Below are 14,879 nucleotides of genomic sequence, written 5' to 3' on the forward strand. Positions count from 1 at the left end.
CCTAACTCTGAGCTAGCTTTTATGCCAGCAGTGGATGTCCAAATATAAGTATTGAAGTCGTGAGTGTGAAGAATACATGAAGTATGGAGTAGCCTACGCGCCACTGCAATGCATTCGGGGTATGCCAAAAAATTCATGAAGCCGGAAAAACCAAGAAATTACAACACGTGGGATAGTAGCGATACAGCGAGTGTGACGATAGGAAGGAGCGAAATCGGTGAGGATATAGCAAAGCCAGATGTTTGCGTGTCAGGTCTTTGGCCGCACACACACTGTCAGAATTTTTTTCAAGAAATGAGCGAAAAGGCACATACGGGATGCCACTGTCGTCAGAATACGACGGACAAGTATCATTAGTACTTCCCTGACGAAAAAGTGTGGTAACAGTTAGATGTAGGATAGTGAATGACTAACAGCTGGATTGTTGGGACAGCATGCGCTGTATCCCAGGTTAACTACACTCCCAAGAGCAGCAGCGTTATTCCAGCCCTTCCAATTTGTACAGGAGACCGACTGGTAACTGATATTCCAGACGCCAAAGTCCTGGTTGCACAATGATTTATATAAACAAGCACAGCGGCAATAAGTAGCCTCACAGTATAACCTAGAAACCCGAATCAATTGTGCGTGCGGCAGCGATCTCGGGTGCTTACCATAAAGTGGTTCATTTGATGGAAAGAAATCGTTTGGAATCGAAGATGAAGGCCATGCGAGGTCAAAATTCAAGTAGTGACTACCACTATGCGAAGATCAGATGTTGGAACAACGAAAAAGGTGTGCTTACGCGTTCGGCCCATGTGTAGTTGCATTACACCAGCCGGAATGAGATAATGGACATAAGTCAGTGACTTTGATGACAACTGATTTAGTCACGTTGGGGTAGAAAGGGGGATTTGAAAGGAAAGAATTTAGTAGGGTGAGATTAAAGCATTGTCCACAAGCGGGGCCGTAAGATGTACTGCTGCCGTATGCCATCTGATTCATTGCAGCAGTTGGATAATTTGTGCTCGTGGATGTACACCCGCATGCTGCAATAAAGTTTTCGGGAAGGCTGTAGTGTGTCATAGTAGCATATCCATCTGACGAATAGTCGATCCACTCTGAAGCCCATGATATATGTGGTAGAAAGGAGAGGAAAGTGAAAATGAAGGACAGAAGTTGCGACCAGGGCGTCGTACTAAAGTTGCTCCATGGGAGCATTTTTTGAGGGGTTGAAAAGGAATAATTAAAGAGGGATGGGCTGCCTGAGAGCCTGCACTGTTACAAAGGTTGTTTACAGACGTTGACCCATTCAATAGACATCGCGATGTCTGCAACACACGTGATGAGGTCACGTGTGCGCGAGCATGTAAACGCGTCGCGCCACACTATTTTGCAACTTCTGTTGATCTCATTAACATTACCTGCAGAACCTGCAACAGATGCAATCGATGACCAAAGTCAAACGCACCTACAGCTCGCGCTCGCGGCTGTCACTGCCGTCCTCCTCACCATCGTCGTCGCCGCCGTCGACAACGAAGCGCAAGCGCTTCGGGGAAGGCGCCGAGAACGAGCCCCCCGCAAAGAAACGGATAACGAACAAAACCTCGCCTTCGGAGAGGTCTACAAAGTCAAAACAAAGCGTCCTAAGGCAGCTCCATTTCTCTATAGAAACCTCGGTCCTACGAACCTGCACAATTTGTGGCCTCTCATATACGCGAGGCGCACCGGACGACGAGTCATTGCATCGTGCCCATTGCTCACGTGTGCAAAGGGGGATGGAGTGGGGCAGGGAAGAAGAGCGGGAAGCAGGGAAAGTCGGTGTAGAAGAAATACAATCTGCAGTGAAGCTGAAAAATGGAAAGAAAGGTCGCATCATCTGTTTCAAGGCGAACGTCGGTGGAAGAATTGGATCTAAGGTGAGCAGACTGCGTTATGCTTACGGCGCACCCGTACTATGGACTCTGACTGACATTTCCGAAGCTTGCGATATTGCTCGAGACGATAAATCTTGCCCTTTCATCTCCTCCGCTATCAACCGACATCCTACAATCATCGAAAGCGTACCTCTATCTGATACCATCACTGACCAATGTACACCGAGAGAAGATAGTAGGATGCGTCATTGCTCAACGAATATCTACCGCCATGACTGTTGCCACTCCTTCAGAAACCTTACTTAAGGGTGATTCCAATCAAGCCACTGACCGTGACTTACCCCCTTCATCGCCGACTCACAGGCTGGTCACAGTCGACACGACCTCGGGGCTCTTTTGCAATCCAGAGGCCTTGCCTACTCCCCTCGGTATACCACGTCTGTTTGTCCCATCGGCACATCGACGGCAAGGTATCGCTAGCCGCTTGCTATCAGCTGCGGCTGCGACATTCATCCACGGTTGTCCACTAGACCCTGTCAATGGCGATGTCGCGTTTACACAACCGACCGAAGGAGGGCACGCTATTATGCAAAACTGGGGCAGAGGAGGTGTAAGAATATATGAGGAGTAACATGCTGATCAAAAGGTGTACAGTTTATGACATACCCCCGACAACGTTGAGCTCTGAGCAAGCGGCGAAAACTATGCAAGATTGGGATTGCAGGGCACTGTCATAGACACACAACAACAGAAACTACTGTCACTTTGAATACCTTTGTAAGCTACTCACGAAAGATACAGTACGGTACTGTATCTTTGACATAGTAAACTCTTAATCGCTAAAGAAGACTTACAGTACATGTACATGCGCAGAAGTGATGTGACTGGCTCGAAATGTATGTTGAGGCATCAAAGTCAGTTACTAACTCGCATAGATTGCTGATGGAGAGAACGCAAGGCAATAACAAGTTGCTGCGCCTCAAATTTGTCGATCCTCTTTTCTCGCACAGAATCGCGCAAAAGGATATTGACGTCCTCCTCTGACCATGTTGCTGCAAGAAGAAGACGCGACTGATTCTTGATGCCCAATGTCATAAGTTCCTCCAGTAAATGGCCAAGCGCTGCACGACTGAGGAAGTTCCTGATAGGTGTTGTGTGGTGGGAGTCATTCGCCGATACTGTAGTACTCGCAGATGACGCACGCCTTGGCTGATCGCTGTGCTTGCGCGAGGTGGTATCATAGTCTATTGACATGGCCGCCAGCGTATCTGGAGATGGTGAATGATTCATAGTTCGAGAAGCATCCGTTAGAGTAGGACTCGGCGGGGAATCTGAGATGGGTGACTTGACCAAACTCGAGTGAGTTGCAGTACGCTTTTCAATGTAACGGATGTCAATCACCTTTTGCACCATACTACCTTGGAGACCATCAGAGATAACCATACGAGAAGCTTCTTCATTTGTCTCGTCCAACTCAGAGATCGCCTGTATTATTATGAAATGCGGAAGCTGTCGGAGATGATAAAACCTTCTTACCTGGGATCTGTTGTGGAGAGTTGTAAGACCCGCCGGTGGCTCAGAATTCGCTGGCGTATCACGGTGTTCTTCGACGTTGTCAGACTTGTCACTGTCCCCTAGTAACCAATCTCCATCATGATCTGCAATGTCGTTACCGTGCACCATGTGATAGAAGCGTGAACTCGGCACCGCTTTGGCACCAAGATATCTATCGACATATCTGAGTAGATGTGCATTTGCGCACTCGTCATCTCCAAAAATCGGGAAGGCTTTTTGAACCTGAGTGATCAATCATGAGTACCGCTCCTATCATTGATAGACGCCCGTACATCCGCTAAGAATCGCTCTTTGATAATCTGATCCTGTTCCCGAGGTTTTCGACCGATCTCAAAGTGCTTCACCGCGAGAGTTCGTATGCGGTGCTATTCGGAAAGTCAGTTGTCAAGATACCAATATGTAGTGCATATGGTCGACATTGCTGACCTTGATCTCTTGAAACTGGACGTCTTGATCCCCGCGTATACCTAGTGCTCTGCGGAAAGCCAACTGGGTTTTTCCTCCCCTTTCTTTGACCATGAGTCTGGTTCCTACAACTTTGGGCATTTCTGAGAGTGTTAGAGCACTGGCAATGGTTGAAGATATACTCTTGATTGCACTCAGGGTAGGTATTTATCGTTTGGAGGGACTTCGAGATTATCTGACCTCTGTCAGATCACAGAGTTCACACCAGATAATCACAAAGGCTGTCAAATCAGGTAATAATCTGAAGCCGACTGAATTACCAGGGGTTAAAGGAGACATGCGACATGCATCGTGCCCTGCCTTGATGCAACGTTTTTCCGTCGAAGTGGTCACATCGAGTCACACTTTAGAAGTTCAAGACCAGCATACGGTGCTTTTGGGTTTTTCCACCACGCGTAGGCTGAGGTGACCCTCTGAGAGAGACTGTGAGCCATGAACGAAAATAGATTGCTGATGGATCTACTGTACTGTACAATGATATAGATGGATACAAAGATTCCTATAAATTTATCAGACGAAAACGCGAAGCCGTCCACCGCGGCGCTCAAGCAGACACTTCGACCGTCTTTGTGACATTGCTAGGAGGAGGCACGAAAGTCTGGTGCAATTAATATCAGCAGACAATCACGATCATCGTGGGTAAGTCCTCACCCTGGTTTTAATACCGCCAGCACTAGGTAAACGTGTGGACCCTGCGCTCAACCAAGCATCAACCTCGGCAGCAGCACCCCGTCCCTCACTAGAATATGTTCATTATTACTCGAATTTGAGGCAAGATTTCCACCTACTTGATACCCCATACAATCAATGACTGACCACGGCGACAGTCACCGGCCGCAAAGACACCCTCGACATTTGTCGTGTATTTCTGCAAGAATCGTTAAGTTCAGGAGAGCATAATAAATGTTGCAGAACAAACCTTTGGAGGTGTCTGGATATTTGATCTGACATCTTGCTTAATACCCAGGGCTTCGGGAGCTTGTGACTGTGGACCCAGGAAGCCAAGAGCTAAGAAAACCAATTGCGCAGGGAAAAACTTCCCAGACCCAGGCACCTCCTCCATCTTCCATCGCCCGCTACTATCCTTGGTCCACTCAACTCGGACTATTCCGAGATGCGAGGAATCAGTATCAAGTACAGTCTTCGGGAAGTCACGACGCACCAGTATTCAAGCCCTTGAGTTTCCCAGCATCGTCAAGAACGAATTCCTTTGTGGAAATAGAGTATTCCCGTGGATCTAAGGCAGAGTGAGGAAAGACGACAACCGACGGCAAAGATCACTCACCATTGCCAAAGTGCGCAGCAACTTCGGTATGACCGTAATCGGCCCGGAAAATTCTGATGGAAGATTGAATGAGATTGATTGTTGCATGTCGCGAAAATTGGAAGCACTGACCTAGGCCATTGCGGCCAAGGGTTGTCTCTGCCACGCGAACCTGGAGGCTTGGGTAGAAGCTCAAAGTTTGTCACAGACTTGGCGCCATGCCGCATGGATGTGCCAATGCAGTCGTTACCGGTATCACCACCACCAATGACAATAACATCTTTACCCCTTGCGTTAATGTACGACCCATCCTGCAGCTCTGAGTCCAGAAGGGACTTGGTGTTGAGCTAAAGAAGGCGTTCGAAAATTTCAATTAAAGTTAGGCGAAGCACGAACCTGAAGGAATTCCATGGCAAAGTGAATGCCGTCTACATTGCGGTTTGGAATGTTGAGATCGCGAGGCCACGTTGCTCCCGTGCACACAACAACTGCGTCATTCTCTGCTCGGAGAGCGTGAGCATCAACAGTGACCCCAACATGAGCGTTTGACACGAAGGTCTTTCAAACGATTAGCGAGACTATGAATCACACGGGTTATGAAAACGCACAATCCCCTCGGCTTCCATCAAGTCCAAGCGGCGTTGTACGATGTTCTTGTCGAGCTTCATGCTAATGTATGTCAGGATTGTCGACATGATGATCTGATTATGATCGACTCACTTTGGAATACCATACATAAGAAGACCACCCATGCGATCATTGCGGTCATATACAGAGACGAGATGTCCTGCTTTGTTAAGTTGATCAGCGCATGCTAGACCAGCAGGACCGGAGCCAATGATCGCGATTCGCTTCCCAGTTCTGAAGCTCGGCGGATTAGGGGTCATCCAGCCCATCTCAAAGCCCTAATTGTTCAAAATAAGCGATATTAACAATGAAATATGTAGCCAACATACTTTGTCGATGATGGCGCACTCGATGCTCTTAATACCAACAGGTTGCTCATTAATACCCAGTACACACGCGCCTTCGCAAGGTGCAGGACAGACACGACCAGTAAACTCGGGGAAGTTGTTCGTCAAAAGTAGTCGGTTAAGAGCATCGCGCCACTGGCCCTTGAACACGAGATCGTTCCACTTGGGAATGATGTTTGAAATCGGGCATCCTGTGTCAGACTGACAGAATGGAACGCCACAATCCATGCATCGAGCAGATTGATACTTCAACTCGCTCTCAGTCAAGCGGATCGAGATCTCTTTCCAGTCTTTGACACGCTTTCTAGGGGGTCTGTATGCTTCGTTGAGTCGGTGATACTTCATGAAGCCTCGAGCTTTGTCCAATTTGTGAAGACGTTGTTTTGTGGTCGAGTCGTCGACAGTAGAATCCTCTAGATCTGTAACTGCAGGCTCATGGCGTTTGGGAGGAGCATGGATCGTTGCTGGTTCCTTCGGGAGGAGGATATCTTCTAGTCCCTCCGACGCAAGATCAACTTGACTAGCGGTACGAGATGGGACTAAGTCGATAACACTAAGCCTCATCTTTTCCTCCTTCTCTTTGGCAGCCTGCTCTTCCAACACACGCTTGTAGTCAAGTGGCATGACACGAACAAAGAGCGGGAGCAAATGGTGGAAGTCATGGAGGACGCGATCGGCAACCTCAGAGCCAGTGTAGTGACGATGGTCCTCGATGAGGCCACGCAATGCAGCGATTTCACGCGGGTCACTGACCTTTCCGAGCTCTACCATCTCCATATTGACCTTCGATGCAAAAGTGTGAGCAGTATCGAGCACATATGCGATGCCACCACTCATTCCAGCAGCGAAATTGCGCCCAGTAGTTCCTAGGACTACAACACGACCGCCGGTCATGTATTCACATCCATGATCACCCGTGCCTTCAACGACAGCGTTTGCCCCCGAGTTGCGAACAGCAAAACGTTCGGCAGCGACGCCTCGGATGAAAGCCTCGCCCGACGTAGAGCCGTACAAGCAAACATTGCCAATAATGATGTTCTCTTCTGCCTTGAAAGTCGATTGTTTAGGGGGGTAAACAATGAGACGCCCACCAGATAGGCCTTTTCCGACATAGTCGTTAGCATCACCTTCCAGTTCGATTGTAATGCCGGGCGCAAGGAAGGCACCGCAGGACTGTCCTGCTGAACCACGCATGAGGATATGGATAGTATCCTTCGGTAACCCTTCTTCCCCATACAGTTTGGAGACGCGATGTGATAACGACGTGCCAAGGGCGCGATCAGTGTTTGTGACGTCACACTCAATATGAACTGGAAGACCCTTGGTAAGAGCTGGTTCGGACTCGTCAATGAACTTGTTGTCGAGGCGGATGTACAGCTTGTGATCTTGCTGACGAACGCGGTAAGTTGCAGCGCCAGGCCGCATCTGCCAAGCAGGCTTCAAAACAGCGGACAGGTCGAGGTGGGCGGTCTTGATGGTGCGCAACTTCTCATCAACCTTGAGCATATCAGCGCGACCGACCATCTCGTTGATAGTGCGGAAACCGAGCTTGGCCATGTGACCACGAAGCTCCTCAGCGAGATAATAGAAGAAGTTGATGACTTGCTCCGGCTGTCCGGCAAATTTGCTGCGAAGCTGAGGGTCTTGTGTGGCTATACCAACGGGACAAGTGTTCACTGGAGTAAACAGGTTAGTTGCGGCACATGCCAGGAAGACGCAACACGTACAGTGACATTTGCGCATCATAATACAACCCATGGCAATGAGTGGTGTGGTAGCGAAACCCCATTCCTCGGCACCAAGCAGACATGCGATAGCAATGTCACGACCGGTACGAATCTGGCCATCAGTTTGGACGGTGACGCGACCACGGAGGTCATTCAAGACCAGTGTCTGGTGCGTTTCTGCGAGGCCAAGCTCCCACGGCAGACCAGCATACTTGATGCCAGTCCAGCGGGATGCACCAGTACCACCGTCGTGACCAGAAATGAGGATGTGATCTGCCTTTGCTTTTGCAACACCGCTTGCAACAATGCCAACGCCAACCTCGGAAACAAGTTTTACAGAGACACGTGCACGGGGGTTAGAGCACTTTAAGTCATATATGAGCTGTTTCAGATCCTCGATGGAATAAATGTCGTGGTGGGGTGGAGGAGAGATAAGCCCAACGCCGGCTGTGGAATGACGAGTGCGAGCAATAGATGTAGAAACCTTGTGTCCTGGAAGTTCGCCACCTTCGCCCGGCTTGGCACCTTGAGCCATCTTGATTTGAAGCTCATCAGCATCCGCCAGATAATTGGAAGTGACGCCGAAACGACCAGATGCCACTTGCTTGATAGCAGAACGCATAGTGTCACCGTTTGGGAGCATTTGAGAGCGCTCTGCATCCTCACCGCCCTCACCAGTGTTTGACTTACCGCCGAGACGGTTCATCGCGACAGCAAGCGTGGAGTGGGCCTCCATGGAGATTGACCCATATGACATAGCACCTGTGACGAACCTACGAACAATTTCATTCCAAGGCTCGACCTGTTCGATAGGAATAGGGGTAGCTTTCTCATAGCAAAAGTCAAGAAGTCCACGCAGATGAACACTCTTCGTTTGCTCATTCGCATTACGAGCGTACGCATCATAGGCGGTTTGGTTCTTCTCACGAACAGCATCTTGCAGACTGGCAATGCCAGCGGGATCATTGATATGTGCTTCTCCTCCATCACGCCAGTGGTACTCTCCCGATTCGGGCATTCCTGGAGGTAAGATGGTTTCCCTAGAAGGCCACCCACGTTCATGAAGCTCGAAGGCATCCACAGCAAGTAAGTCAAACGTGGCCCCCTGTACGCGAGATGCAGTACCAATAAAGCAGCGGTCCACGACTTCACTGTGAAGACCGAGCGCTTCAAAGATCTGAGCACCCTTGTATGACTGAAGTGTCGAGATGCCCATTTTCGACATCACTTTGAGGATACCATTATCGATGGAGTTGTGGTAATTGGTTAGGAGGTCCTTCACCGTCTTCTCGCCTTTAATACTGTGAAACATTGCTTGATTAGCAAGAAGAAACTCGATAGACGTATCCAACTTACAGACCCTCCCGTGCAACCTTGTGAATCGTTTCCAGCATTAACCATGGGCATATCGCGTCAGCTCCATACCCAACCAAGACACAGATGTGGTGGACTTCACGAGCCTCTGCAGTCTCTACCATCAGGGCAACCTTGGCACGCTGCTTCTGTTGTGTCAGGTGGTGATGAACGCCACCACATGCCACCAACGCGGATAGAGGGACACGGTTTGGCCCTGTGGCACGGTCACTAAGGATGATGACCTTGATCCCATCCTCAATGGCTTGGGATGCCTCGCTGCAGACACGTTGCAATGCGAGCTGATATCCTGGGAGCCCCCCTTCTTTTGGGAACGTTATGTCAATAGTGATGGAGGGCCACCCTGTGTATGCAAGTTTCAGATTCTTCATTGCGTTCATTTCCTCCAAGGAAATCAAAGGAGAAGGTAGAAGAATGCGGTGGCACTGTTCCGGCTTCATTTCGAGGAGATTGCCCTCAGGGCCGACGTATGCTTCGAGTGACATGACAATGCTTTCCCGAATGGAGTCGATAGGAGGATTGGTAACTTGGGCGAAGAGCTGGCGGAAATAATCATAAATGAGGCGAGGCTGAGTAGCCATCGCTGCTAATGGAGCGTCGTTGCCCATGGAGCCCAACGCTTCCTTGCCAGTGTCTACCATAGGCAGCATTAGGAGGCTAAGTTGCTCTACGGTATAGCCGAACGCAAGGAGCTTAGGGTCACTGCTTAGAGGCGAATCGTCAATGACCGTGTCTAGAGAAGTGTTGCTACGAATGATGCGCTTGATGATATTAGGGACATGAAGGACGTGGCTTTCAACCCACGAAGCAAAATTCTGCTTAGCAGCAGTATTGCGCTTCAACTCCTTGTCATCGACAATCCTTCCCTCAAGTGTGTCAACCAACAGCATCCGGCCAGGCTTTAAACGTCCCTTCTGAACTACTTTCTCAGGAGGAATGAATACTGCGCCAACCTCGGAAGCGCAGACCATGATATCATCATTGGTGACGATGTAGCGACATGGTCTTAGACCATTTCGATCAAGGTTCGCACCGCAGTATCGGCCGTCGCTGAAGGTGAACAGGGCAGGACCATCCCAAGGCTCCTGAAGACAAGCAGCCCAATTATAGAAGGCGCGTTTCTGTACATCCATGCTCTCGTTTCCTTGCCAGGCTTCGGGTATAAGCATCATGACAGCTTCGGGTAATGTGACAACACCATTGACGACGAGCAACTCAAGCACGTTGTCAAATGCAGCAGAGTCAGATCCACCAGTCTCGATGATGGGATAGAGCAAGTCGAGTTGATCGCCGAAATGAGTAGAAGAAAGTACACCTTCTCGAGCTCGCATCCAGTTCTTGTTGCCGCGCACGGTGTTGATCTCACCTAAGGATTCTATGTCAGGGCTTACCTAGCGTCAGGTGGAGAACACTAACCGTTGTGAGCAGCCCATCTCATTGGCTGAGCTCGATCCCAAGAGGGAAACGTATTTGTGGAGAATCGAGAATGCACCAAAGTAAAATGCGAACGATACAGGACGTGATTGAGATCATGGTAGTAATTGTATACTTGTGGGGGAGTGAGCTGTCCCTTATATACGATGTTCTTCGAGGACAAAGAACAGACGTAAAAGCCGTTGGCAAGCGTACTTCATACAACAAAAAGAAGATTCGCAGACGGGTGTTAAGCTTGGTACATGAACTAAACAGATTAAAGTCACAAACATGGTGTGCGTCGCGTGCTTGCGCAAAACGTACAGTTGTCGCTCGAAATGCTTGGCATCGAAAGGTCCATTTTGACTATCGATTCCATCACCGTAATGGTCGCGTAGGACGATAAAAGGCTGATAAATTGCAGGTTCCTTGCTGCTTGCAGCAGGACCAAGGATCGTGCCATCGGTCGGAACTTGACGCCAGCCTAAAACCCGAAGGCCCAGTTGACTGGCAATATTGGCGAAAACAGATTGGTTGGTTTGCAGTTGAATGGGATCATTTGCCTTGAAGAAAACATTGCCGACGGCATATTGGCCTAGTGTAGGAAGAGTGCATCCAATATCCCGTTCTGCTTCGCGCTTGAAAAACTGATGGGGAATTCCAGTCATGACACCAGCACCATCACCGTCACGACTATCAGCACCAGTGGCGCCTCTGTGCGTCATTGCACAAAGTAATTGACGAGCATCAGAGACAATTTTGTGGCTATGTTCGCCCTTGATATGGCAGATAAAACCCACACCACATGAGTCCTTCTCATTTTCGTTGGAATATAAACCCTGATTCGCAGGAAGAGATCCTGCCCAGGAGTTAGGATCACGTTCTACGGCATGAAAGCCATTATCGGCCGTGGACGTCTCGTCAGCAACGAGGGGTAGAGAACTTGTGTGATGATGATGATCGAAAGGAACAGGGGGACTTGCCATAGGAAAAGAAGCGGACGAGTCTGACAATAATGAGCTAGAAAAGAGGAAAGTTTTTTGAGTTTTGATCAAAGACGCTGAAGGGGACAGGAAGATGGTAGTCCGAGTCAGAGAGCAAAACGATCGAATTTGTAGCTTGACACTAGTGACAGGAGTCAGACCAAATTACCAAAATTAGGAGGCTCACGTGAAAGACGAGCCGAAAACTCCCGATTCATTCCGATGGCTACGGGGAAGTCAATCAAAGCCTCCCCGCTGGTGACACTCGCGCAAAGGATACAAAAGCTTGATTCAAGTTTCAGAGCTACGATGCGACATATCGTGCGCATAAATAAATATGGTGGATGTTCAAGCTTGCAAGTTCTGCTTCGACAGTGCTACACTGAGCAAGATGCCATCAGGGACGATTTCTCACCCTTTATTGCCTCGATGAAGTTTAGTCTCCGCATGCGGTAAGGCTTCGACGGAATAGACCTCCGTGAGGAGCATACGGGAGACCGTCTTTTAACGTTTGACAGTGACACTGGATTCGCCACTGATCCGCTCCAATCTCACTCCTCCCTGCCATCAATGTCTTCACGCTGGCTTACTAGAGTTTCCGCGATACTGAAACACGAGATCACTGCCTTTGGGTGTACGGGCGACAACTGGAAGTACGTTTCACCTAGTAACGGCCTAATGCTGCCACTGATGATTCATAATTACACCAATATCACCATCAATTACACAGACCTACATCGGGCGTTGCCCAAAGACATTTAACTGCCACTAGAATTATGAATCCCGCTGTGGCAGGGAGAGCACAAAAATTAAATGAATGTGACATTGAATTCACAATTTACATCGCAAAGGTTTTCCTCACTCCTGCAACAAAGGACCGGGACCGGCATCAGCTCCCTAACGTCATTCGCGGCCCTATGGCCACGGGTTCTATGGTCCTCATGCGAGATCGGGAGATAACCCGACGAGAAGTCGAATGACCTTGAAATGTGTGGTCCAGCAACTACGCATGAGACGTGCTCCAAACGTCATAGTGTATCATAGAACTCCAGGAAGAGAAATTGAGCCCATGGACGAGTGTCTTCGCGTTTTCCCTTGAACCAGAACGTTAGCCTTTTTAAATTCCGTGCGTCTGCTATCATGCGATTAAAATACTGCCTCCATAAAGGGATTCCGAAGCGTCCGATTAGGCGCTATATGGCTGTCAGTCACAACCCTGCTATAAATTCAACCAGTATCGCTGACCTGAGTAACCAGACCTGTCAGCGTAATTTCCTCAATGTCCTTGGAAAGTGGTGTGCAGCATATTTCTGCCGGCAGCCAAATCATGAAATCAAGTCCCAAATTTTTGACAGGTACTGTGGAGGGGTCGATGAAGTCGCGTCCCACTGGTGTGTACATGTTGGCCTTTGAAACGTACAGTGTGAACTGGGCGTCCAGGTACAAGGGCTTTTAGAAAACAAGAGTTGGCAGAGATTTCTGTTAGAAGTGGCAGAGACGTGGGAAGAAACATCTCCTCGCGTTTGGGATCGATATCGAATGTGGGCATGCCAGTGAGAGCAAGATCACGGATGCTATCCTGCCTATTCAAAAAGCTTAGGAGTCGGCGGTTGACACGGTAGGTACAATGAAAAATATGAAGCTCGGCATCACAGTACTGAAGGACGGACGAGTATTCATGCTTTTGGGAATGGATAAGCTTGAGCGTTGAGAGGCAGGTCATATTTTTGAGGGCCGACGTGAGATTATCTAGGTTCACCTCGGGACCGTCGTAGACCATGATTGTCGGATATGTGAATACGAAAGATTTGACTTTCTCTGCGAGATGGGGACACTCTGCGAGCGTAGTACACACGTCCGAGTTGTCGACCGTGATGGACTCATACAGAGAGTCAACTACTGCGTGATAGAGGCCGGCGCACACTCTGCAGAGTACAGCTAGGTCATTAGAGGAAAATTTGCCGAAAGAGAAAACGAGGAGCCACAGCTCAACAGGTAACTTCAAGTCGTTAGTCGGCATGAGGGGCTTAGCACTATCACCTTGTTCATACAAGGTCACTCTCAACTGACAATTGTGGCTGTGGTGTTCCACAACGTGCGAAAAAGCCAAACAATTAAGTAATCATAACCACATGTCGGCCTAGAATAATTGATTTCATGTTCCGCATTTTGCTCCAGCACCACCGACACTCATTTTCCACACCCTGGACCTAGCCTACGTTTGGGATAACGCCCTTCAGGATGCAATCAAGGTGAGATTCGCTGACTCATCATCGCCCCTTTTCAAAAGACTTACTTGACAATGACATAGTCTATTAGCATCCAGCCCTCTTTGACAGGCTATATCTCCAAGGGTATCGCTCTCTGCAGACAAGGCCATGTCCCAGATGCGAGGGCAGCATTTGATGTTGCATCAATGTACACGGACCAAGATTCACAAACCCTCCAAGGCCAAAGCTGCGGCTTTTGGGCTAAGCTGGGCCGGAACATCACTAGGTCCCTGGTCATAATGCTTGTCGTGGAACAATGTCATGTGGTCTACAGGGCATTGTGTCGTGACAAGCATTATGACCCAGTTGATGCACGGAGAAAGCGACAGTTGATACGGTAACGTCATCTGGCAGAGTCAGCTGCAACGCAGGAAGCCAACTCGGAGGCGCTCTGCAGGACACGCTTGACTCCACCCCAAAACAGGGAGATACCTTTTGTTCCTGGGGAACAGCTGATAATATTTTGATACGACTGGGGTAAGCAGATTCTGCAAGGTCAGAGTCGGCGGGGATACCTCCCAGCTGTACAATATTCGAAGTGGCTTACTACATATGAACAAATTAGACACGGCCCTCCTCAGGTTTTTCGGAACGAGGGGCTAGCCTGAATTCCCTATTACCGAGCGAAGGCGTTGAAGTTATTTGCATACAGACTGCATATAAAACAGGAGGATTCCACACAATCTAACCATTCAGCGGCATATGGGACAGGTTTCTCAGAAAGAAGGGCTAGCCTGAATTCCCTATCACCGAGCGAAGGCGTTGAATTCATCTGCATACAGACTGCATATAAACAGCAGGACGGTATCATGTTTCTCTCAGCCCCCAACTTCTCCACACTCAGCGTTTGTGTGCGGTTTCTACTGTTTTGGCTATGAACGCTTTCCCAGTAAGCTGCTGCATCCTACCTGACTTTGACACTCATCCTGACCGAACTCCTAGAATGGCACTCGAGTCCTCTACTGCATATCTGGCGGT

At 49.0% G+C, this 14,879-nt stretch overlaps 5 protein-coding genes across 5 annotated transcripts; 1 reads left to right on the plus strand and 4 right to left on the minus strand.

The window, feature by feature from the left end:
• Positions 1 to 158: 158 nt before the first annotated feature.
• HD556DRAFT_1433144 (RlpA-like double-psi beta-barrel-protein domain-containing protein-containing protein) lies at positions 159 to 1,200 on the minus strand (the record flags this gene model as incomplete). The annotated part of the gene is made up of 6 exons (XM_041305196.1): positions 159 to 255; positions 315 to 364; positions 415 to 543; positions 613 to 739; positions 785 to 1,100; positions 1,179 to 1,200. 6 exons carry the CDS (start codon positions 1,198 to 1,200, stop codon positions 159 to 161), a joined length of 741 nt encoding a protein of 246 aa, XP_041157884.1.
• A 187-nt stretch (positions 1,201 to 1,387) lies between these two features.
• On the plus strand, positions 1,388 to 2,629 carry HD556DRAFT_673731 (uncharacterized protein). Its single transcript, XM_041311269.1, has 2 exons — positions 1,388 to 1,898; positions 1,963 to 2,629. Exons 1-2 carry the CDS (start codon positions 1,422 to 1,424, stop codon positions 2,485 to 2,487), a joined length of 1,002 nt encoding a protein of 333 aa, XP_041157885.1. The 5' UTR covers positions 1,388 to 1,421; the 3' UTR covers positions 2,488 to 2,629.
• Positions 2,630 to 3,826, minus strand: HD556DRAFT_673732 (uncharacterized protein). Its single transcript, XM_041311270.1, has one exon. The coding sequence runs from the start codon at positions 3,537 to 3,539 to the stop codon at positions 2,772 to 2,774; it is 768 nt and encodes a 255-aa protein (XP_041157886.1). The 5' UTR covers positions 3,540 to 3,826; the 3' UTR covers positions 2,630 to 2,771.
• A 489-nt stretch (positions 3,827 to 4,315) lies between these two features.
• On the minus strand, positions 4,316 to 12,009 carry HD556DRAFT_1388315 (uncharacterized protein). Its single transcript, XM_041303482.1, has 15 exons — positions 10,940 to 12,009; positions 10,652 to 10,863; positions 9,218 to 10,601; positions 7,862 to 9,162; positions 6,117 to 7,810; positions 5,881 to 6,065; positions 5,769 to 5,829; positions 5,557 to 5,718; positions 5,293 to 5,507; positions 5,182 to 5,234; positions 5,059 to 5,133; positions 4,816 to 5,000; positions 4,685 to 4,764; positions 4,548 to 4,635; positions 4,316 to 4,494 (listed from the first exon to the last, which is right to left on the minus strand). The coding sequence occupies exons 1-15, from the start codon at positions 11,632 to 11,634 to the stop codon at positions 4,441 to 4,443; spliced, it is 6,444 nt and encodes a 2,147-aa protein (XP_041157887.1). The 5' UTR covers positions 11,635 to 12,009; the 3' UTR covers positions 4,316 to 4,440.
• Positions 12,010 to 12,499: 490 nt separating this feature from the next.
• On the minus strand, positions 12,500 to 13,697 carry HD556DRAFT_673461 (uncharacterized protein). The gene is made up of 2 exons (XM_041311268.1): positions 12,877 to 13,697; positions 12,500 to 12,824 (listed from the first exon to the last, which is right to left on the minus strand). The coding sequence occupies exon 1, from the start codon at positions 13,649 to 13,651 to the stop codon at positions 12,965 to 12,967; it is 687 nt and encodes a 228-aa protein (XP_041157888.1). The 5' UTR covers positions 13,652 to 13,697; the 3' UTR covers positions 12,500 to 12,824; positions 12,877 to 12,964.
• Positions 13,698 to 14,879: the final 1,182 nt, after the last annotated feature.

The sequence above is a fragment of the Suillus plorans genome (genome assembly GCF_016647745.1).
Source record: "Suillus plorans strain S12 chromosome Unknown HD556scaffold_46, whole genome shotgun sequence".
Lineage (NCBI taxonomy): Eukaryota > Fungi > Basidiomycota > Agaricomycetes > Boletales > Suillaceae > Suillus > Suillus plorans.